Below are 25442 nucleotides of genomic sequence, written 5' to 3' on the forward strand. Positions count from 1 at the left end.
GTATACATAGATGATGGGAGAGATCTCTGTATTGTCCTGCTATATTTATACATAGTTATTAGGTCGCCCCTCTGCCTTCTTTTCGCCAATTTTGATAACCTCTCTGGGTATTGTAGTCCGCCCATTCCATTTATTACTTCAGTTGTCCGCCTTTGTACCCACTCAAGCTCTGATATGTCCTTGAGTGCCGGTGCCCAAAACGGTATACAATATTGCATGTGTGGTCTGACCAGTGACTTGTAAAGAGGAAGAACAATGTTCTAGTCATGTGCCCCTAGACCTCTTTTGATGCACCCCATGATCCTATTTGCCTTGGCAGCAGCTGCCTGACACTGGTTGCTCCAGTTATGTTTACTGTTAACTAAAATCCCCAAGTCCTTTTCATGTCAGTGTCCCCCAGTGGTTTCCTATTTAGTGTGTAATGGCGACATGTATTTCCCTGCCCATGTGCATAATTTTACATTAATCAGTGTTAAACCTCATTTGCCATTTTGGTCATACCAACTACATTAATATAAAAGCGAAAAGAACCAAGGAAGGCCGCCTGCACACGGGCGGAAATCCCGCGGCGGGATTATCCGCGGGCTTTCCACCACTAAAAGCCTGCATAGGAGTGCATTACAATACGCACTCCTATGCAGACGGCCGCGGTTTGGCCTCACGAAATGTCGCGTGGCATGTCCTATTTCTATGCGGGGCTCGTACATGAAAGAGCCGGGGCCGCCAGGCGCGGGTGAGTAAGCGCTCCTCCCTGCAGGCGCTGGGGTCAAGTCCCGCGGCGAGAATTCTCGCCGCAGGATTCGACCCGCCCGTCTGCAGGTGGCCGAAAGTTGAATTCCCCCCCCCCCCAATTTTGTGTTTTCCCTGTTGACGCAGACAAATAGAGTGGTTAAAAAAAAACAAAAAACTTATAAATGTATAAGTACAAAATGTTTTAATGCCCCTTGTTATACCCGTGAACACGCAATAAATAATACTTTATTAGTCACTATAGTACAGAAACCAAGCTTCTGGTGCCACCTAGTGGAGGAGTATGCTTAATGCTTGTGTTCCTTTAGTATTTCACTGAAATGAATCAGAATGTGGAATTACACTTTGTAATGTCCATAATATTTAGGGACGAAGGACTTCTCCCTGCTGGATCCAAATCTTGCTTTGGCTGATTAACCTCATTGAACACTTCAGCTGCGTTTTCGCAAAAACGCTGTATAAATAATGACAACAGGAAAATCCGCTGTGATGCAACAGACTGATACAACAACCAAGTTCCTTTTTACAAATATACTTTAATATGTTAATAGACTTAATTCCAGAAAAAGTCTAAAACTTTATTACATATGTACAAAATCTACAAGATAAACATCTCCTCTGTTGCTGAAACACCAGACAGGTCTTGACGCTCAATTTTATTTTCTTGAGAAGGGGTCGCTCCACACCTTCAAGCCTAAAGTGAGGAAAGGACACAATTCGTCATTAGTTATTATTTCGTGCCTTAGTGTACAAGTAACACAGGACCTTCTGAGACCTTCACTTGTGAGCACTCGGATCATTTTACCTCCGACTGATCGTATGTAGATTGGCAGCGATAGGCTTTTACATTAGGTTTTATAAAACATGCAGAAAACTACCTGGGGACGGAAACCAGGACGGCGCCATAGTGAGGAATACGTGTGATGGAGTGTAAAAGACTGACAGGGATGGAAACTATACGAGAAGTAGATCAAGGAGACATTCATACGGCGAGCTTCACACGCAAATTCCATCTGACAGCGATATGCACGAAACTCGCGTGTGAAAATAACACATTGATTTCAGTGCTTTTCTCCCACAGTGATGCGAGATTGAAAAATTGCTGCATGTCCTATTCTTGGGCGATTACTCGTAAGAAATAGTCCATTATTTCCTATGAAATCTTAAAAAAAAAAATAGGGGCTGCATCCTTAACCCCTTCCCAAAGCAACACGGTATGTATGAAGAGAGGTCGCGGGGCGAGCTCTCGTCATACAGCGCGGGCCTCAGCTGTTTATTACAGCTGACACCCGCGGGCAATAGCTGCAATCGGCCATACGGCCGATCGCGGCTATTAACCCTTTAAATGCCGCTGTCAATTCTGACAGCGACATTTAAATCCCCTGAACAATGTTCGGGGGTCCCATATGGCCCCTCCACGGTGAGATCGTGGGAGCCGTGCAGGTGTCACGGCTGCCGGGGGCCTTCTGGAAGGTCCCAGGGCTGCCTATCAAGCCTCCCCATGGGGTGGCTTGATAGGCTGCCTGTCAGAATGTAGTATGACATAATGCTATAGCATTACGTCATACTGCAGGAGCGATCAAAGCATCGCTAGTTGTAGTCGCCCAGGGGGACTTAAAAGAAAAGTAAAAAAAAAAAAAAAGATCAATGACAAAGATCAAAAAAAAAAAAAAGTAATAAGCGTTTAAATCACCCCCCTTTTGACATATTTATAATAAAAAAAATTAAAATCATAAGAAAAATACATATTTGCTAACGCCGCATCCGTAAAAGTCCGATCTATCAAAGTAGCGCATTATTTACCCCGCACAGTGAACGTTGTCTGAAAAAAAAAAAAATAGAAAGAAAGCCAAAAATGCACTTTCAGTTACCCTGTCTCCCAGAAAAAAATGCAATAAAAAGCAATCAAAAAGTCGTATGTATTCCAAATTGGTACTAACAAAAACTTCAGGACATCCCGCAAAAAAGTTATTGCGTGCAGAAGATGGCGGCAGAAGATTATTGAAAAAAATTAAATGTCGCAGTGTCACCATACATGTTTACCAGATTGATATACGGTGATGTATGTAGTTACATTACGGCCTCTGATTGGCAGCAAACGATGCCTGACTTCCACCGGACTGGCTACCCGTAAGTCACTGCTGATACCGGCAGGAGCTCTCAGCTGCATCCTGAGGCTCCAGGACAGGCGAGTATGCTCTTTTTTTCCACTTTAGCCAGGCCAAGCAGGTGGACAGGGTTTTGTTGTAATGACAAAACCCCTTTAAGAGGTTAAAAACAACTAATCTATCAGGCCATCACATCCTACCATGAACGTTATCACCTATACAGGCTACAGCCAATAGAAACACTGGTGTCCTCAAAATACTGAAGCCACTTTGTAATAGACTCAGTGCACCAACACATCCGGCCTCTACAGTCGTCTCTTTCCACTTGCTATGGTATGCATACAGACCTGTATGTACGCAGGGAGACTATAGAGGGTCTATGTGGACCGGACTTGTTAGCTTTTATCTTTAGTAGAAAAATAAACATAATGATAACCTCTTCCCGTCTTATTACCACCCCTTATTACATCGCTTGCGGGGCCTTTCGGAAGACCGGGGTAAGGCCCCACATATCTCAGCACAGCAGAATCCAAGTGTCAAGATGACTTTTTTGCCTAAGCTTCTACACTATTTCAGGATCCTTCCCCATTCAGGTCCCCACGTACTTCCTAAAGCTTCTGCAACAGCTCACACTAAAGTTCACTTGGCAGCAATCTATCCCCGGGTCAATATCCAACCTATTTGACGCCAAGTGCTAAGGCTGCCTGGGAGGGGTCCCACACCTCCAAAACTGCTCAACTAGCCTCATCATTCTTCTTCTGACCCCCAATTTAACTGAGTTTATAAGCATTGGAGACTCCTCCAATTACTTTAAATGCTCTTCTCTGGATGTTGGGTCCTTCCCTTTGTATTTGGTATGGTCCTCTCCTTCAGCATGAATGCCATGTTCTGTCCTGACATAGTCTAAACGTCTACCTTCTTCACACGGTCTGCACTGGGGCTTACCAAAATATACCATTATCTATTTCCAAACTTCCAATCTTCATAGCTACAAATAGGTGCTGCGTTCCCTGCAATTACTCTACTATATTACTCTCCTTCCAAAGAGGACAACTCAACCCCCTCCTGCTGATGACCGCTGTTTGTTATATCACCCGCATGCCTCCAGCATAGTTTGCCAAATTTATTGCTGCTTGCTTTCCTCCTCTCGCTGTTCTCAAATTAATTTGGTCTCCAAATAGAGAGGAGATTTGGGCTCTCATTGGGATGATTTGGAACGGCAATTTATTGGGGATACTGTAGTTACAGCTGCCGCATTACACCAATTCTAGACACCTCACATAAAAGGTGCATGTGGTGGTATTTGATGCCTACTTGAGCCCCAAATACCCTTTGGCCCGCTTTTGAGAATGTATGCCTGGCCTCTGGCGACTTCCTGCATATCTGATGGTCCTGCCCAAACGTTCAGCACCTCTGGGTTAGACTTTACCAGGTGATAAGGGCGGTCACAAGCTTAACCCCTTAACGACAAATGACGTACCGGTACATCATGGAGCGTCGGGGTATGTATGAAGAGAGGTTGCATGGCAACCTCTCTTCATACAGTGCGGGCATCAGCTGTTTATAACAGCTGACACCCGCGGGCAATAGCGCGGCCGCTCGCGGCTATTAACCATTTAAATGCCGCTGTCAGTTCTGACAGCGGCATTTAAATCCCCCGAACGATGTTCGGGGGTCCCGCGCGGCCCCCCCGCGGTGAGATCGGGGGAGCCGTGCAGATGTCATGGCAGCTGGGGGCCTAATGAAAGGCCCCAGGGCTGCCTTAGCAGACTGCCTATCAAGCCGTCCCCGTGGGGTGGCTTCATAGGCTGCCTGTCAAAAAGCAGTATGACGTAATGCTATGGCATTACGTCATACTGCAGGAGCGATCAAAGCATCGCATCTTAAAGTCCCCCAGGGGGACTTCAAAGTAAAGTAAAAAAAAATCAATAAAGTTTTTTTTTAATTGAAAAAAAAAAAAAAAAAGTTGTAAAAGTTTAAATCACCCGCCTTTTGCCATATCTATTATTAAAAAATCTAAATAATAAATTAAAAATATGTATTTGGTATTGCCACGTCCGTAAAAGTCCGATCTATCAAAGTAGCACATAATTTTTCCCGCACGGTGAACGTCGTCCGAAAAAAAAATGAAGAATGCCAGAAATGCACTTTTTTAGTTACCCTGTCTCCCAGAAAAAACGCAATAAAAAGCGATCAAAAAGTCATATGTATTCCAAAATGGTACTAACGGAAACTACAGGACATCCCGCAAAAAATGAGACCTTGCTCAACTACGTCGACGGAAAAATAAAAAAGTTTGTCTTTTAAAAAAAAAAAAAGTATAGTAAAAAAAACCTATACAAGTTTGGCATCGTAGTAATCGTACCGACCCATAGAATAAAGTTATCATGTCGTTTTTGTTGCCATTTGTGCGCCGTAGAAGCAAGACGCACTAAAAGATGGCAAAATGTCGGGTTTTTTTTCATTTTACTCCACTTAGAATTTTTAAAAAGTTTTTCAGTACATTATATGGTACTTTAAATAGCACCATTGAAAAATACAACTCGTCCCGCAAAAAAACAAGCCCTCATACAGTGACGTGGATGGATAAATAAAGGAGTTATGATTTTTTTAAAGGGGGGAGGAAAAAACGAAAATGGAAAAAGAAAAATGGCCGCGTCATTAAGGGGTTAAAACACAGAAGAGAGTCGCTTGCAAAATGTTTCCATGTAGCAAAATAAATGGTTTATCCAAGTAAGGTACATACTCTGATTTATTGCATACTCTGGACACTAAAAACGTGAATGCCAACGCTTAGAAGCAATAGTTTTTGTGTTTTGCTGGAGTTAAAAATAGGATTTTCTGGTATTTGGTCCAAAAAAAAAAACAAAAAAATTTCATCCATATTAGCAGACATACAGTAAAAGGACATTAGTGTAGTATGTCTCCACCATAAGTATGGCTTAGCCAGGCTCAGCTACAGGCAATGCCCACAGTTCGTACACACACACACACACACACACACAGGGTACAGCCACGCCCACATGAGCTCCGTCCAAGCTGACGATCGATCAGCCCCGAGGCTACAGCTACGACTACTTCTGCGCTGCGACCGGCTAGCATACGTTTTCTTTGCTGCCGAAACTACCGTGCACACAACTTCATAGATTTCAGAGCTTAGATGCCGAGCGATCAGCCCGAGGCTACAGCCACGCCCACACAAATACATTGCTTGCTGGCACTTGGGAAGTGGCCATACAATTGCTGCAGATGTTGCCACTCAGGAGCTCGGGTCGGCCGCTCTGCTGACTTTCTCGCTTGTTTTACTATTAAACTATTTTTCTCATTAAAAAAAATGTTGTTCAAAAGAAAAATGTTAACAAGTACACATTAAAGGGGTTTTTCTACCCAAAACATTTATCAGCCATTCAATCACTAGGACTCTGATAACCCCCAGAGTGGCGGACTTCTCAGGGGTAGGTGATACAGGGGGTACTCTAGCCAAAAAGCATTTAGGGACACTGTCATCTATACGGCCCAGGTTACACAGGAGGCTGGAGAGACTACTAGTGATGGCTGTGGATGGAGATATATATATATATATATATATACACACATATACACACGGACACACACAGACACACGGACACACACACACGGACACACACACGGACACACACCTGCAGGCTGCACATCTTCCTGGACGATTCCTGCTCTGTTTACGGCTTGTTCTTTCTCTGGAACAACAGAAAGGGTAAACAGACATCATTGTGGTCTTGTCATACCTGGACTGAGACATCACTACTGGAAGTCATTGTACTGCAGAACAAAGGCTGGGTGACCCCAAAAAATAGTCGGCACTTAAGAGACTTGCGAGCGAATCTGCGCCCATGTGCAATGTTATCTGCATATGTACTGTGGATCACACGCATCCATAGAGATGAAGGGAGCCCATGTGCGTGGAGTTCACAGTAGAATACCGCATGCTGCCATTTTTCTTTCGCTCGCAGATTCCACTGCTTCTACAATTAAGTGGGAGCAGGTCAGGTTCTGCTGTTACCGTGTTTCCCTGATAGTAAGACCTACCCGGTATTTGGGGGGAGGCTGGAAATACAAGCCCTCCCCTGAAAATAAACTCAAGCTGTAAAAGAAAAAAAAACAAAACTCACCTACCGCTGGTTTTCTGGTCTCCATTGCTGCCGCGTCCTCCTTCAAGCTAACAGAGTAGTTCTTCTTGGAAGCGTGGCTTGAATGTCCCGTCTCCAGGAAGCTAATGCTCTGATTGGCTGATGCAGCACTGGCTTAACCAATGAAAGCAGTCGCTGGATTAACCAATCACAGCCATTCAATGATGTCATTGAATGGCTGTGATTGGTTAATCAAGTGCCGGCTCTCATTGGCTGATGCGGCACTCAATTAACAACTCAGAGCATTATCTTCCTGGAGGCGGGGTAGTCAAGAACTGCTCGGCGGCCTACAGCAGCGACGGAGACCAGCGCGAGGACCAAAATGCCAGAGGTAGGTGAGTATTAGACACCCCCTGAAAATAAGGCACTGTGCCTCTTTTGAGGCAAAAATTAATATAAACCAGTGTCTTATTTTCGGGAAACAGCCGAGAACCCAGAGGAGAAGGGAGAAGCAGGTTTTTAACAGCCCTCTGCCTTCTCCTTTCCCTGATACACAGCAATCAATGAGCGCTATGTACTAGAAAGTGAAAGGATTTCTTCCACTACGTGAGCCGGCACTCACATGACCGCTGGGTGCCCGTTGGCACAGCAGAGATGAAGGGTCCTAGCAGCCCCTGATCAAGTCTGTTAGTGACTATTGTCACTGCAGGGGTTGTTTTCCCTGTAACTGGAGCTCCTATGGATGCCTCAGATACTGTGGGAAAGAGAAAGAAACAACCTAAAAAACACCCATGTGAATGACCTCCAGAGGTCTTATGTGACGTCATTGGGGACATAGATGCTAAAAAATAAATAAGAAAAAATGACAGAATAAAATTTAAAAAATATACAGAAAAAAAATAAATAAATAAAATGACCCAATGCCGACCAAAACCGTCGCTGTATGCGCCCTGTAATCCAAAACCATACATATTATATCAAAATGTCCAAAACAAAATGCGGAACCCGTTCTCAGAATTTATTTTAGCATTAAAATAATAAATCTTTTTTCTTAGCTTTTTACAAAAAAAATAAAAAAACAACAACATGCTAAAAAAATATTTTAAAAAACAGTCCAATATGTCACGGGGGGGGGAACACAGCAAAAATAATTTTGGTAGCTGAAGTAAAAGAAAATAGGGCAGTAAAACCACAATCGCTGAAACGCACTAAAATAGACAGACAGCTTTCGAAAGTCATGGTGTTAGAAATTCCGCGCTCGAACGCTCTTCCGAGAAGCCCCATTGACCTCAATTAAGGGGTTTTACAGCGTTTGGCGCAGCAGTGAAAAAAAAAAAAATGTGCAGCGGAAGACTTGCGAATGATCCCGGAAATGAGTTGCGTATGGTCACATACGGACAGTGTATTGTCCGCATGGAAGAGCTCGCAAGCAGGGAAGGATATCAGAAAGTAGCTCAACATCGCACTGCCGACCACGCCTAAGGCTGCCTGTCCATGGGTGTGAGTCCGCTGATAATAAATCGCCGGCGGGTCACGCTCTGTAAAGCTTTCCATAGTGCTGCTATAGTAAGCACAGCACCGGCGTCCACAAGCAGACAATCATAGTGATTCTCGGCTCGCAGGATTTATATCGCGGCGTGCAGGGATTGCCCCGATGAGCCCATCTGTTAGTTGTGCCTCCTGCTCCCCCGTGGCAGAATATCACCAGCGTTATTCCGCCTCGGCCGTGGACAGGGGGCTAACTGCAGGACAAGTTGTATTTTTGGATGGTACCACTTAGGCTGGGTTCACACGCGGCAGAATTTCCATGTGGCCGCCGCTCCTAATCCCGGGATTAGCCAGCAAATCTCCTCCACACGCTGCGGGCAAGCTGCACGAAAACTGACATGCGGCGCAGAATCCAATTCCGCAGCATGTCAATTCTTTTTTCTATAGGGAGAGAAAACCACAGCGAAATGCTGATGGCGAAACCGCTCCAAAACCCGCAGCCAAAAAATGGGAGGCTTTGAAGCTGCGCTTTTCCAGTGGAATTCTCGCGTTTTTTCGGTGCGGCCATTCCGCGAGAAATCTGCTGAAATTCCATCCCGTGTGACCACAGCCTTGGTGTACTGAAGAACTTTAGAACATTCTTTAAGTGGGAGTGACCACTCCAGAATGGTAACCATAGAAACCACAGGTCATCCTGCAAAGAAACAAGCCGCACGCAACCCTACTGACGGAAGGATAAAGTCACGGCGGTCAGAAGATGCTAATACGAAGATAATAAGTTGTTATTAACTTGATATCACTTTTCTTTTCAAGTAATGAAGCAAAAACAAAAAACCTAAAATAGGTAAAAATGCAGATTTTTACGTTTTACTCCACTTCCATTTTTTAGACAATTATTTAGCACATTATACGGGACGTTACATAGTGCCATTAAAAAGTACAACCGTCCCGCAAAAAACAGGCCTTCAGACCGCGACGCAGATGGATAAATAAGAGTTACGACTTTTGGAAATAAAGACCAAAAATTAAAAAAAAAAACTCCTCTAACAATGTCCCGCAGAGCTCGCACTTTATAACTGCAGCCATGACCCTTCTCAACCACTCAGGTTCCCTGCAGAAGGTCACGTGATTGCCCTCACTATATAGCGCCACAGTGCGGCTACTCACTGTACTGCTGTATGTGTGCCATCGGGTGGTAATATATGGGGTACAGAGCGGCCCCCACCGCAGCCGCGAACCCCCCAAATATCATCATTGCTCCGAGCCGTCTACCCATGACCGGCGCTCACTTCAAGGTCTAGCACCACGTGGTCCCGGACCCGGAAACACTCTGCATTGGAACGACCAATCTGATTGGATGCTTTCTTTACTGCGTTTCAAAACGCGTGTTCTTATTGGTCTAGCTCTGATGGAACGTCTGTGCGCGAACGTTCTGTTGTAGAATGTTGTGCGGCTGCAGACGGGCGATAACATTCACTTCTAGGGAATAATACTGATCTGCCATCAGAGGGGGAGGTGCCTCGTTCTTACGGTGTACACACTGCAGCAGAAGTCACACCACACTTTATTCTACAGCCATACCAAATTATATAGTTTTTATTCTGCTATACCAGTGTTAAAAAATAAAATATTGTTGAAAAAAAACCTTTTTTTCCATCATAACTTTTTTATGTATAAAACATAACAGTGAGGGCTCGTTTTTTTATGCATGACATGCTGCAACTTTTTGATCACTTTCATAAAAAGTTTCCATGGCAACAGGGTGAACAAAAAAAGTTTTTTTTACAACATTGACCGTGCGGGATAATGTGTTATTTTAATAAATCCACTTTGTGAGGACATGGCGCTATCGAATATATATGATATTTTATTACAGCTATGGAAGAGTTTTGTTTTTTTTTAATCTTTTTTTTTACAGCAACAAAAATTATTTTTTCACTTATTTTTACTTTTTTTAGTCATCAATGAGCACTCAAACTTTGTGTTCCTTTGATTATACTATATACTGCAATACCTCAATATTTGCAGTATATGCTTTTTCTGGCAGCTTCATATTAAGATGTGAATGTATTTGCACAGCGTATTCCGCACAAAAAAAATTTGCGTGCGCCATACGCAGGGAATAGAACCCATTGATTTTAATGGGTTCGTTTGCATAGGTGTATTTTGCGCACACATGCAAAAGCTACTGCCTATTTCTGCCGTGAAACAGCGCATATTGACCTAATTACACTAATTGGCCATTTCAACGGTTGTGCGTTTTTCTGCACAGGCAAAAACTACAGTAAAACACAAGTACAAATACGCGACATCGTAGCCACACATTCCGCCATCTCTCCCTCTGGAGACCGTGGGTGACCACGCTGTATATCACATAGCTGCCCATAGACATCAGTGGCTGCAGTATAACGGCAACGGTGTTGCTGGAGCTGGTTACATGGCCAATTTTAATGCAAGTTTTGCGCATTGCGAGACTTGCATGCAGATGCGATTTTCATATGAGCGCGATGCCATTTTTATTTTTACAGTTAAATATTTCTGAAAGGGGTTGGGTCATTAAAACAAAACCCCGTCCGCCAGCTGGGCCCTGCTGAAAATCTAAAACAAGGATATACTTACCACGAGGAGCCCTGGAATGCAGATCACTGCCACCGCCGATATTGATGGTGACTTCTGGGTAGACAGCTGGGCAGATTCCTTCACGCTGGCAAGAAAATTGCGCAATTTTCTCGCACTGGCGAGAGTGAGTGAAAACGCACGATTACGAAACCAATGATTATCAATAGTTTCATTCTCATTTGTGATTTTTTTTTTCCCCTCCTGCGATGTTGCGTAAAAACAAAAATCGCAGCATCTCCTTTTTTTTTGCGATATCGCCCATTGTTTCCAACGAGGCCGGTAGCAGCAGCGCCCGCCCCATTGAAAACAATGGGAGAACATCACGATACCTTGCTGTGGCTGTGAAAGCTGTGGTGGGGAGATTCCTTCACCCCCCGCAGGAATGCGTATCTGTCGCATTCAGGGGTTTCCACATGTCTGCAATGGGGCCAGCGGCAGCAGCGCCGGCCTCATTGTTTTAATTCCACTACCAGGATTCTTGCGTGTTAATAGTGCATGTGGGAAAAGATAGGACTTGCCCTATCTCTCTTGCATGTAGTTTTTCTATGTGTGAGATAGGGCAAGACCTATCTCTCCTGATTTCAATTTTTTACCCGTGTGCAATAGCGCAAAGTTCAAATGGGGGAAATTGTTTTTTACCTTGTTCATGCGCTCATCTGTTTTAGCCTTAAGGACTCCTTCACACTGGTGAGGGCGATATCGAGTTGTGAATCACGGCCCGATATCGCACTTGCCACCATGTGAAAGCCCCATGGATGCGAGGCGTTTTCATGTGAAAACAGCCTCACATCACTGCAGGAATGAGGGGAATCACTGATGCGGCTGTCACAGCCGTGGCAGAGGATCGTGGAATTCTCCCATTGCTTTCAATAGGGCTGCTGCTTCTGCCCCTGACCCCATTGAAAGCAATGGGCAATCTTGCAGAAAGATAGGACATGCTGTAATGTGTTTCCCGCATAGGATCGCATCACGGTGTCATGCAGGAAAACATCACTAATGTGTATGAACTCATTCAAAAGAATGGGTTTCATATTTGTGAGATTTGTGTCTCACAACGCAAACAAATCTTGCGCAATTTTTTTGCCAGTGTGAAGGCAGCTTAAGGCCTCTTTCATGTTATGACATATGATTAGATTTGACCATGAATTAAGACAGACAGCAAACGCCCCCAAACACCCTAATGTGCCGGAGGCCTATTTGGGGGCATCGGTGTAGTATAAATCTTCCGGTCTCTAATATAATATCTGTAGGAGACATCTCCCATCAGATATGTAATATCTATACAAGGGTGCCTCTAATGTTGCAGTAGTGTGCCATGCAACCAGAATTCTGCATCATAGTGCATGCAGTTTTACAGCAAGTTGCTGCAGCTTTCAACAACTTTCACCTATACAAGCGGAGTGGCACACAACTGTGGTGAGTTGTATTAAAATCACTTCTGGTTTTGACACCCTTATGGGCACAGTGTCATTATGTGTATTAGCATTCTTATGATATTCATTAAAGACTGGGTTTACTCATCATATTGTAATTAAACTAACATGCCAAAAGTCAAGGGACAAGATCTAACATCGTATAGAACCCCCTCAAGCCTGCTAAGAGCAGCAACTCAATAGAGCATCGATCCCACAAGTGGCCGAAAAACGTCAGAAGAGATGATGAACCATGCGGTTTGGATAGCCAGCCACAGCTTTGTGGTGTTTATAAGTGCAGGATGGACCTCTTACTGTATTCATAAATGCTGAATTGGGCTCCTTTCGAGTGAATATGCAGGCCACACCATTTGTAGGAACTCTCCAGAATGCTCCTCTTATCGATTTTGGACAACGTGGTTACGATGGCATAGCACGTTATCTTGCTAGAATATCCCATCATTGTAGCGGTACATGAAGTCCATGAAGGTCTGCAAATGGTCATCAAGCAGTGACGTGTAGTGAGCACTAGTCAATGATCTGTTTAGGTGAATCGTGGACCCAACCAATGCCATGAAAACACCTCCACACCAGTAGGGAACCCCCACCAGCCTGCACAGTGCCTTGCTGACAACTGGGGTCCATGGCTTCACAGGATCTATACCACACAAACGCTACCATCAGCCGAATACAATTGGTACCCTTACTCATCTGACTACTCCACATATTGCCAGTCCTCTAGGGTCCAGTTAGCAGCCTCACCAGTGAGGCACTGTGTCTGGTGTTGTTAAAAGAGGAACTGGTGCGTCTTCTGCTCCCATATTCCAGGGAAGCTAAAGAAATCTGCACTGACCTGCTGGATATGAATGTGGGGTGTCCTGCTTTGAATGTGGATGTGATTTCTGTCTAAATTACTAGCCCATTCGCACGGACAATTCTAGCCAGACGTTGCCGCTTGCAATTATTAAGCACTGTGTTCGAACAATGCACTATCCACTGTGGGTGGTAATACCTTCTATGATGTAATCCCAATGTACACATGCCACTGGAGCAAAGAACGTTAAATGCCCACACAACTTTGGAAATGGAATGTTCCATTATTCTGGCACCCACAATCATGCTTTGTTTGAACTCCGATAATTCACATCGCCTTGCCATGAGTACACTGGCCAGTGTTCAACCCCACTCACAAGATAACACCTCACAAGGTATACAGGTGTGGGTGTTCCCAAGTCGTCACCCCAAGTAACGCCACCTTATAATCAATTTACATACTGCTATCCTATGACTTATGGCATGTGAATGTAGTGCTAGGTGTAAGCCACCATTATGCAAATAAGCCAGTCAAGCCTTGTACAATGACTGGGAATTGAAAGCCATGCCAGAATATCATTAAAAACTTGGCTTTCAATTCCCAGTCATTGTTACAAGGCTTGTATAGTCTAACATTGACTTGTAGGAATGTGGCCTTCCACTAGGTGGCGCTGCAGAGGTATTGTTCCATCTCCCTTATTTGCATATTACCCAGCGGAGCATGATTGGCCTTATAAGTCTCCTCACTGACTCACCTTCTAGGTGCTCTCCCTAAGGAGAAAAGATAGGGAGAAAGAATATGTATGGTGATGGACACCAAACCCAAAAATCCCTAGCGCTTCAGATAGTGCACAATAGATATATAGGAAGAAACTCACTTCACAGGGGTGCCTCCTCGAAGCGCTTCAAACTGGAGCGCTGGGGATTTTTTGGTTTGGTGTCCATCACCATACATATTCGTTCTCCCTATTTGTTTCCGGTTATATTGCTATACACCTGGCCCCCATCGATGCTCTCCTTCGTGTGATGTCCTCAGGACCAGTATGTGCTTGTTGACTAGGACTGTGGACGCACCGGTGTTACTCTTCCAAATCTAGGGGTAACCCGGTTATGTCAGAGTGAGTTAATTCAATTTTTACCATTGCAATTGAACTATTTAAATCATTTATTTTGAAGATACTCCAACAACCCAGCTCTGGAGTGCTGCCAATATTAAGGAGAAAAGATAGCGTTCCTGACCTAAGCCACCATTACTACACTGCTATATACCATGTAGTCCTCTGCACTGCCAACCTATGGCACTCCTGTTCTTCATTGTGGCAAAAGAATCATTGGGTTCCCTGAGGTATAAGGCTGGGGTCACACGGGGCGGATTCCCGCCGGAAATCCCGCGGTTTGGCCGCAGCAAAAAACGCGAGATTCCCGCCGGGAGAACCGTCGCGGAAAAACCGGCCGCTTGCTCTTCCGCTGCAGCCGGCGCTCCCATAGAGGAGAGCGCGGCCGCAGCAGAAATAAAAAATAAATAGCCATGCTGCATTCGGCAAAGCCGCGGCTGCGGTCGCCGCAGCCGCGGTTCCTGTCTGGTTTACCACAGCGGATTGGCCGTCCCGTGTGGACAAGATTTCTGAGAAATATCGTCCACATGGCTGGCTAACACCAAGATTAGCGGCCGCAGGCGGATTTGCCGCGGCAAATCCGCCCTGTGTGAACCCAGCCTAAAGGTCCAGATACAACTGCAACTTTTGCCCCTCCAATAGTTCTGCCACAGTCTGTGATTCCAGCAGTTCAATGTCCCTGAAAACCACATTAGGATATATTCACATGCCGCATATTTGCTGCAGAAATTTCTGCCACTGAAGATCCGTTCCATTCATCTAAATGGGGTTATTTTGGTGGCACAGGGTATTCTGCAAGCCCTATTCAGATGGTTAGGGCAGACGCAGCCATTTCTGCAACAAATCTGCCGCATGCGACTATACCCTTTAATGCAATACTTGTTTACTGCTCCTAAGGAAACAGTCTGAGTGTACAGAATGTCTATATAACAACCTCTCTCCTACTGTACAATTCATCAACACTCTAAAAATAAATCCCCAACAGACGTGGCTGTAAAGAGATTACCTGAGAGGGAGGGGGCATGACAGGAGGGGAGGATCAGTGCAGCACCTGCCCAGATTGTACACAAGTGTCCTTCTGCTTCCACCTGGCAGCCCCACCCCACCCAACAAGAAGAAGGAGCTGACAAGGAGGAAGAATGCTGCTGAGCTGGGCACACATGCCAGGTGCCCCCATTCTACTGCTGCTCTGCATGGTGAGGATTGCCAGGCTCTCCTATTCCTCTTCTTCTGTAGTGAGGCTGGCATCTGATGCCCCTTGCCCTGCCTCCTGTACCTACCAGATGTACATTGTACACATTCTTAGTGCCATAGAGCTGTAAAGGATCTGAGGCATTGTATGGCATTGCCTTCATTATTGGTTACTATATATTACTCCATGGTTTCTATGCTTGTCCTTGATCACAGGGTATTTTTCAGATATGAAAGCCCTTGCTTTAATATTTTCCACCTACTATACAATGATACTATATTGTTTATATTTTGCCATATTGTATACAATGTATTGTATCTTTTATGCACAGTTGAGTGTTATGCTGCTGATATTCAGTGACGAATTGTTATGTAAAAGCTTTTAGGATTTGATTTTAGTGTTACATTTGTTATTAAATCATTCCATCATAGTACTGGTGTTGTAGCGCACCTGACAGGCGTGCTGGGATTTATAGTGCCACAGAGCCGTAAGACATAGATCTGTGCTTTTCAACTTGTGGCTCCTCAGCAGTTGTGAACATGCAACTCTCGGCACGCTGGAAGATGTACTGTACTTCTGGAGAACTACAAGTTGCAGACCCTTGCCATATGTCTTGTGAGCCTCTAGAAAGGCGTTCCGACACTAAATTCTCTTTATCTGGTTTCTAGTGCATGTACACTGCTCATACAAATTAGGGGAGAACTTAGGCATCACAGTATTATGCCTGGTGCACACGGCAGGACCGATTTTGCATGTGGAAACCTGCCCTGCCAGCAGTGGCCTTCGCGAGTACCTGCTGGCTTTCCGTTTCATCTGTACCGCGGATGGTCTGCATGGCTTGCCGTTGGACATGCACAGTACAGATTTTTTTTAAACTCCTGCTTTTCCCGTGGAATCCGCAACCTTTTTGCAATTAAGTAGCAAAAGGGCCGTGGATTGGACGGCTTCCATTAACTTCAACAGAAGACGTGCGTGCGGAATCCACAGAAAAATGGAGCATGCTGCAATTTTTTTCCTCCTTTTGCGGAAACCGCAATTGTTAGTAGTGTGGAGGAAGAATCAATTTCCCATAGCATGCTATGGGAGCTATTTGCTGCAGATCCACGGTGCAAATGCCCGCCAGCAAATTCCGCAGGTAATATCCAGCGGTGGGCAGGAGCCCTAACACCAAGTCACTTAACCTTCAGAGATATTAATCTGTTCAGTCAGGCTGCTATTACACGCAGTGTTTTTCACCTTCCATACAAAACACAGATGAGGAAATATATGAGTACAGGCGCTGACCGCAATCAATAGAGAAACACTGCCTTGGAAGCATCCTTAAAGGGGTTTTCCAGCAAAAATATTATTAATGACCTATCATCAGGATAGGTCATCAATAGTTGATCGGCTGGGGTCCGTCACTTGGGACCCCGACCGATCAACTGAGCAGGTGCATGCTGTCAGCACTGCAAATACACAGAGGTCAGAGCGGAAGCCTCCGCGTCGATCTTGGTACAGTGGCCGGCGCTTGTAACTGCAGGCACGGCTCCCATTGATTTCAATGAGAGCTGTGCCTGCACTTACAAGTGCCGGACACTACACAGAGGTCGGCATGGAGGCTTCCGCTGTTTCAGCTCCGGCCTCTGTGTATTTGCGGTGCTGACAGCAAGCGCCTGCTCAGCTGATCGGTCGGGGTCCCAAGCGACAGACCTCAGCCGATCAAATATTGATGACCTAACCTAATGGTAGGTCATCAATAGTATTTCCCTGAGAAACCCCTTTAACCCATTAAGGACCAAGCACTGTAAATTTATGGCGCTTGGTCCTGGGCTTTAAACCCAGCCGATTGTAAAAATACAGCGTAGGTTTAAAGCTCCTGCTTCTGTAATCTGTTTTTAACCCTTTCTGCCTTCTCCTTTCCCAGAGTACACAGCGCTCAATGAGCACTATGTACTAACAAGTGAAAGTGGAAGTATAACTTCCATGACATGAGTCGGCAGTCATGTGACCACCAGGATCCCCTTCTACAGCAGAGCTACAGGGTCCTAGCAGACCCTAATCAGCTATGCCAGTGACTATTGTCACTACAGGGGATGTTTTCCCTGTAACTGGGGCTCCTATGGATGCCCCAGCTACAGCGGAAAAGTGTCAAATAATAAAAAATGTGAATGTCCCCCAGAGGTCTTATATCACGTCATGGGGGACATAGATGGTAAAAAAAAAAAACAATTACATAAAAAAAGTAAAATAAAAATATATACATAGAAACCCAAAGCCAACATCAACCAAAACCGTCGCCGTATACGGCCTGTAATCCAAAACTATACATATTATATATCAAAAGGTCAGAAACAAAATGAGGAACCCGTTCCCATACTTTATTTTAGCGTTGATATACTAATTTAAAAAATAACGATAAATGTTAAAAAAACTTTTTTTTTTTAGCTTTTTACTCCCAATAAACCTAAAAAACTGAAAAAAAGGAGTGAAAAAGATATTAAAATATAGCCCTATATGTCAGAGAAAAAAAAACACAGCAAAAATAATTTTGATAACGGAAGGAAAAAAAAAAAGGGCAGTAAAACCAACAGATGGGAAAAATCCCTAAAACGTGCCTGGTGCTTAAGGTACAAAACAGCCTGGTACATGATTGTGAATCAACTTACCTATTTTGGTGCAATTGAAAGTGACAACACATTCACTGGAGACGCAGCAGCAAGACAGTCACCAAAAAGGGGGCTGGTTTTGCAGGTGGTGGAGACATATAATTACTCTCTCCTTATCCATCCTGACTGCTAGTGTTCTTGTTATCACGAGGCACTACCTGCAGTGGAATCAGCTTGCAAAGGTAGTCCTGCTCCTCCAGGATGGTACAGCCATACGTGCGGTGTCAAAGAATGCAGCATAGTCTGAAGGGCATGGAGCAGAACATGGGCCATTACACAGAGAAGGTGGATAGGGCTGTAGAAGAGCATCAATGCAGTATCAGGATCGATATCTGCTCCTTTGTGGGAGGAGGAACAGCAGGAGCTCTGCCAAAACTCTACAAAATGACCTCCAGGCTGAGTGCAACATGTGTTCCCATAATTTTTTGATCAGTGTATTAATATTTGATCTGATTGAAAGGCTATGAACCCTTTTTGGGGGAATCTTTTTCTACTTAAATGTATGTATTTTGGACTGAAAAGCATTTTCCCAACAGGGTTTAATTCCAAATTTTGCACCCATTTGGTTTCTGCAGCTGTTGCTTCTCACTCTATAAAGTAACTGCAGAAGCTGGATTGCTGGTTTACGGCCCATTTACACACAAAGATAATCTTTCAAACGATTGAAAGATTGACAGCTTTAGCGTTGATTTTGCTTAAAGTATTAATGGACACTAATGTCCATTAACACTTTATCAGCTTCATTTGCGTGTAAAAGGGCTTCCAAGAGCAGTTTGTGGAGCACAGCATGTGGTCTGAGCTCTGTACACAGCTCCATTGTTCTCGCATCGGCTGTCGGCAGAATACAATGTAATCTCCGACTCCCATGCAGAACACAGCGTGCGGTCCCTGTTATCTCTCTCCGGCTGAACGATGGATTTTAAGCTCACCTTAAAATCATCATTCAGATGAAGAGTGAATGATGGCAGTGTTTACATACAATGATTATTGCTCATACGCCATTGTTTGAACAAATTTTGAGCGATAATTGTTGCGTGCAAATGGGCTTCAAGTTTCTCTCTGCTTTCTCTTCTACTGACCATTCCTATCTATGGTCACAACAAGGTTTATATGTAGGGTAGTCATAAATTAGCTGATTAGTGCATTCAGGAGAGAAGAGATAAGGGCTGAAAACCAGGCCATCAGTTCAGTACACTGACGGATTCCCTATTGAGACTCCTACTGCAGTTTACTACCATATACATGGCGATAAGTAGAACCATGAAAAAAGCTAAATGATGCAAAGTTTTTAAGCAAACCCAATTGGAGAATCGCTTTTCAGCCCAAAATACATTCATTAAAAAAATAACAGCACTTTAAAAGAATTCTTGTGACAATGCAAAAGTTCTAACTTCTAATCAGTTGGGGTCTGGATGCTGAGACTCTGGCTGACTGCTCAAATGAATGGTCTGCAGTGCTCACCCGAGTGCTGCACCCCTTCAGCTGTTTTTGCTGTCTATCGGCTCCACTTGACAGTTAAAGGCTGACGCATAGACTTCTATAGATATATAAACAGTCACTCAGTGGAGGTTTCAGCATCCGCACCCCACTGATCAAAACTTGATGTGTCACTCTGACATGTCATAAGTTTTTAAAAAGTGAGTTGTGAAGAAACAATAGCCTCCAAAAGTGTCCATAGCCTTTAATGGTTTTGCAGTGTGTGTGTGTATATATATATATATATATATATATATATATATATATATATATATATATAATGTGTGTGTGTGTGTAAAACCCTATCATAAATTCACTTATCATACTTATGACGTCTTATGATGCTCCAGCTCATATGTAAGTCTCGGAGTCTCGGATTGTTCGGGACATGTTTTGTTTCCCAGATCTTTTGTTGCTAATCCCGCAAGCGCAGGGAATTCAAAATCCCTGTTATTACAACACTTGAATTAGACGTCTGCATGAGATCTTCTAAAGGCTGTGTTTATGCTAAACACTAGATAATAGCCCTCCAATGCACTCAAAGTATTCAGTTAATTAGCGACTAATCCAATAAAATCTGTTAGACATAAAAAGTTCCATGCAGGATATTGTTTAGTGTAGTGTGTGGACTCTAGTCATTAGATATCCAAATTCAATAACCTTTAAAGGTTTACTCTGGGGAAAACAGATTTTTCCATCCCTTCTTCCCTCAACTGATTGGCTGTCACACTCTGGAGGTCTCCTATGTGTATTGCAGTGACATCCCTGCACTGTAGATTCCTGTCTCATACTTATCAGGCACCATCTCTTTCAGTTTAACTTCCATCCTATAATACATCAGTTCAGCATTAGCTGAGGCTATACCACTCTTGCCTGCTGGGGAGGTAGTTTAACTATTTTTTTTTAATTCAACTAAATAAGCTACTGACCATCAGTATACAGTCAGGGGGATTAACTGTGATCTCCTCTATTATAACGGTGTGACATGAGCTGTCAGTTTTATTGTCATGGGAGAATAAAGGACGTTTTCTACATTGCAAAGACGGATGCTGCCGCCTCTTCTTTTCTTCTGGATTACACTTTGGGAATACGTTCAGATCCCTAGCAACTCCTGTGGAGATAAGTGATGCTGTTGGTGACCTATTGCATTTGATTAGGAGCTATATGATCATCATGGGTAACTGTGATAGGAGTGTTTGTGTCCCCCTGTCGGCAGTTTCTGTGGGAAGGATCATGTAACAGCATCATACACACTGAGAAATTGACTAGTTTCAGACATCATAACCCCAAGTAAATCAGAGCTGGTTAGCACTGAGATAACATGACTATTTGAGGTAAAGAGGCCAGGAGTTTTAGACAGAAAAAAATAATTAGCCAAGGTAACACTAGCTATACTGGGGAAATAGCTACATAATGAACGAATAAAATAAAAATCACCGGAGTGGCCCTTTAACGATGGTGTTTTTAAGGGATTCTGTCATCAGACTCATGCTGCTTGAACCATGGGCAGCATGAACCTAGGACAGAGATACCTATTGCCCCTGTGAGTGTTTTATTGTGAAACACTGTGGCATTTCAGAATAAATTCACTTTGATGTTTGACTCGGAGCTGAACTCCAAGTCACACGGGCAGGCCTTGCCAGCTTTTTTGTCTCTGGCTCATGGTGTCCATGGTTCGGACGGCATGAATATTATGACATAAGCTCTTTAAGAGGTATGCAAATGGAGATGGTACAATACCTCAGCAACCTATTGTAAGGCAGATCCCCTTTTAACATAAATGGGAAGCCAAACCCAAAGTCTTCTCCTTAATGAAGAGACAGCTATGTACAGACAGTCTGTTCCTGGTTTTTGCCCCTTGTCATTGTACTGCACGTTACTGGCTAACTGGGTGAGAGTCCTACAATGTGGGTCAGGAGGGGGTAGCGTTTCTCTTTGTGGAGAACGTCTTGGTAGGCAGTAGTTCTTAAGAGTGGGATGTGATCTTGTGAGATATTAAAAGCAATGGTTGTATGGAATAGCTGTGTTTATTTACATGTCTATGGATGGACATTGCTGCAGAATTCACGGCAGGCGTCTGGTCACAAATTCCACAGCGATAATCCGTCTGTGGGCATTAGGCCATACAGTCTTGATCAGATGCCATTGGTTAGTGAATATCCCTACATAATATAAGCAGACAGCTATGTAAATGATTACAACAGCTTGTATCGTCCAATCATCCTTCAGACATCTGTAGGGTGTAATATTTAGGATAATATAAACTACCACCATGTGGATATGTTTCAAGACCTTCACCTCCTAGCCGCCAATGTGTTTCTCTGAGATGATCCTCAGACAGAGTTCATCAGGGAGGTCATTAAACACAGGAAACGTCACAGAAGGTTAAGAATGTCGTATAACAAGAAATACAACAATTCAGCACACATGAGGTTCGCATGCACTTGATCAATTTCCCCATGGTTTAGTAGGATTGAAGTAGATGTATGAAGGGCTCTGGTTTGTGACTCATCTATCAGTATTACTTATAGTATTTTTATAGGAATTGAATAATAAAGTTTATACAGTATTTTAGTGAAGTCATTCTGCGATTTCTAGTTTCGTTTGGACTTCCATAAAGTACATCGGGCTTTCTGCCAGCCACTTGGTCAGTAGGTGATTTGAACTATGGTTCTATGTTTTAGTTGGCAGCCTCCTTTAATACCAACTGCTTTCTCATTATAGAATATCCATGTTTTGGCCGATTAAAGGGGTCTGTGTAGGACTATAAAAACATGTCTGCTTTCTTCCAAAGTGGAGCTACAACACCCCACACAACTTGAGGACTAGTCAAGCATTGCGTTTGAAAGGACATAGTCTTGTTCTCCTAGCGAAGTACCACCCCAAAAATGCTAAAATCAGACATAGGCTGGACCTGCACAAACTAATTTGAATTGCGTATTCCATGATTGCGTTTTACCGCAGATGGCGGGCACTAATTTTTAAATTTTCATTCACATTTTCAGGCACAAATCGTGTATTCCGCGAGCAAAAGAAAAATCGCAGTATGCTCTATTTTAGCATGGATTCAATGCAGACAGTCTCCAGTGAAGTCAATGGATGCAAGTGTCCTGCAGCCCATACGCAATTAACATTGCTTATGCGTGTCAAAATTGCTTGGATTCTAGCATAGAAAATCCTGAATTCTTTTTGGCTGAGAGAAAGATATTAAAACCGATTGCAGGAGCAGGTCACAGCTGAGAACCTGGAGGAGAAGGCAGAAGCAGTTTTTAACCACTTCTGTCTTCTCCTTTACAGGCTCAATGAGTACTATGTAGTGCAAAGAGAAAGCAGAAGTGAGCGCAGAGTGCCCACTGTCACAACAGAGCTGCAGGGTCCTAACAGACCCAGATCATTTTTTTCCTGTAACCGGATGTCCCAGTTACAGTGGTAAAGTGTGCAATAAAAAAAATAAATACATTTGTGAATGACCCCCACAGGTCTTACATGATGTCATTGGGGACATAGACGTTAAAAATTAGGTTCCAAAATAAGTTTTAAAAAAATTACAGAATAAAATAAAAATATATACATAAAAAAGAAAAAGACTTAGCACCGACGCCAACCAAAACCATCACAAATGCGCTCTGTAATCCCAAACTATACAAATTATATATCAAAATGTCTGAAATAAAATGAGGAACCTATTCCTGTACTATATTTTAGCATAAATATACTAATTACAAAAATAAACAAGTCAAAATTTACAAAAAAATCTTTTTTTTAGCTTTTTACCCCCAATAAAATGTAAAAAAATGGGGAAAAACTTAGTGAAAAGAAGATATTGAAAAAATAGGCCTATATGTGACGGAAAAAAAATACAGCAAAAGTAATTTTTGTAGCTGAAGAAAGAAAAATAGGGCGGTAAAACCACCACATGGGTAAAATCCCTAAAAAGTGTCTAGTCCTTAAGGGGTTAAAATAGGTAAATGGACACTATTGGTCGCAATTTTTGTAAACGTTTTGGTGGAGCATTTTACTGTTAATTCACACTGTTATGAATATATGTTCTACTAAAGTATCTTCCCCGTATGTATGCAAGTATATCCCGTTCACATATTTTACATGACAACGCATCAATGAAATGTCACAGAGATTAATGAATTCCTCTTTCTACAGGTTCCACTATTCTGCTCCACGAAGGAGACAGCATCTGTAACCAAACAATCCCAGCAATACTTGAATAAGGAAGACTATGTAGCTATTGAGAATTTGCCAAGAACACTTGCCAACGCAAATATTTCTGTGGCATATCTGTGCACTGCTCCTTGCACAGTGCATCTGGATGTCATGGCTTCCTCTGAATTTAGAACAGGGATTGTAGTGTTCAAAAATCGTTGGAAAAATGAAAGAAATCTTCATCATCTACGAAGACGATCAGTCAAATTGAGGTTTCCGAGCAGCATGGTCTACAGGGATGACTTCTTAATGAAGAGCTCTATAGATATACACTATGCAGTAGTTAGAGCCTGGGTTGTACACAATCTGGAAGTAGACACCAGAGTCAGACACAATGAAAGTATGTTCTATGCAGTAGCTAAAACATATGCAGTGTTGGACACTAATCCTCCTCACCGTCGACCTTACAAGGATCATCATATATGCATGTCATGGTTTTATGAGCTTATACAAAGGTTGGAAGACAAAGCAATACTTGTGTGTCCTTTGGAATCAGGTAGATCTATTGATTTTTGGAATATGAATTTCTTTAAAGGGGTTGTCCCGCGCCGAAACCGGGTTTTTTGTTTTTTTTACCCCCCCCCCGTTCGGCGCGAGACAACCCCGATGCAGGGGTTAAAAAAACAAACCGGAGAGTGCTTACCTGAATCCTGGCGGTCCGGCGTCTTCATACTCACCTGCTGAAGATGGCCGCCGGGGTCTGCTCCCTCCGTGGACCGCAGCTCTTCTGTGCGGTCCATTGCCGATTCCAGCCTCCTGATTGGCTGGAATCGGCACGTGACGGGGCGGAGCTACACGGAGCCGGCATTCTGCATGAGCGGCCCCATTGAAGACAGCAGAAGACCCGGACTGCGCAAGCGCGGCTAATTTGGCCATCGGAGGCCGAAAATTAGTCGGCACCATGGAGACGAGGACGCCAGCAACGGAGCAGGTAAGTATAAAACTTTTGATAACTTCTGTATGGCTCATAATTAATGCACAATGTACATTACAAAGTGCATTAATATGGCCATACAGAAGTGTATAGACCCACTTGCTGCCGCGGGACAACCCCTTTAAGTTCACAATTTTGAAATGTGTGCAAAATAAGTAACATCCAAGTTCAAGAAAAATGTTTTAGCCAAACTTTATTGTCCTAGGAAATGGCATAAAGCTGTCAATATTGATATGTTCAACTATAAGGGAACCTGCAGTATACAATACATTTGAAAAGTCTTCAGACCCTTTCACTTTTTTACATTTTGTTATTTTGTGGCCTTGCGGAAATTACAAAAAGAAATTCAACTTTTCCCAATCTTTCTCCACTCAATAGCCCATAATGACAAAGTGAAAAGAGAATGTTCGAAAACTTAGATTTTTTTTTAAAGTAAAAAACTAACAATTTTACATTAACATAAGTATTCACACCCTGCACTCAGTACTTAGTTGAAGCACCTTTGGCTAGTATGGCCTTCACTCTTCTTTGGTAGGATGCCACAGGGTTTGCACACCTTGATT

The 25442-nt window shown here is 43.4% G+C and overlaps 2 protein-coding genes across 2 annotated transcripts in view; one reads left to right on the top strand and one right to left on the bottom strand.

Moving 5' to 3' along the window:
- Positions 1–1266: 1266 nt before the first annotated feature.
- On the bottom strand, positions 1267–9776 carry SMIM20 (small integral membrane protein 20). The gene is made up of 3 exons (XM_066573214.1): positions 9620–9776; positions 6518–6574; positions 1267–1444 (listed from the first exon to the last, which is right to left on the bottom strand). The coding sequence occupies exons 1-3, from the start codon at positions 9726–9728 to the stop codon at positions 1407–1409; spliced, it is 204 nt and encodes a 67-aa protein (XP_066429311.1). The 5' UTR covers positions 9729–9776; the 3' UTR covers positions 1267–1406.
- Positions 9777–15484: 5708 nt separating this feature from the next.
- The window catches only part of SEL1L3 (SEL1L family member 3), a 66858-nt gene continuing 56900 nt past the window's right edge, over positions 15485–25442 (top strand). Inside the window, exons 1-2 of the mRNA XM_066573215.1 lie at positions 15485–15607; positions 23886–24441. Of these exons, the coding sequence (XP_066429312.1) occupies positions 15551–15607; positions 23886–24441 (613 nt within the window). The 5' untranslated portion in view covers positions 15485–15550. The remainder of the gene's footprint in view (positions 15608–23885; positions 24442–25442) is intronic.

Source organism: Eleutherodactylus coqui, chromosome 7, assembly GCF_035609145.1.
Source record: "Eleutherodactylus coqui strain aEleCoq1 chromosome 7, aEleCoq1.hap1, whole genome shotgun sequence".
NCBI classification, from domain to species: domain Eukaryota; kingdom Metazoa; phylum Chordata; class Amphibia; order Anura; family Eleutherodactylidae; genus Eleutherodactylus; species Eleutherodactylus coqui.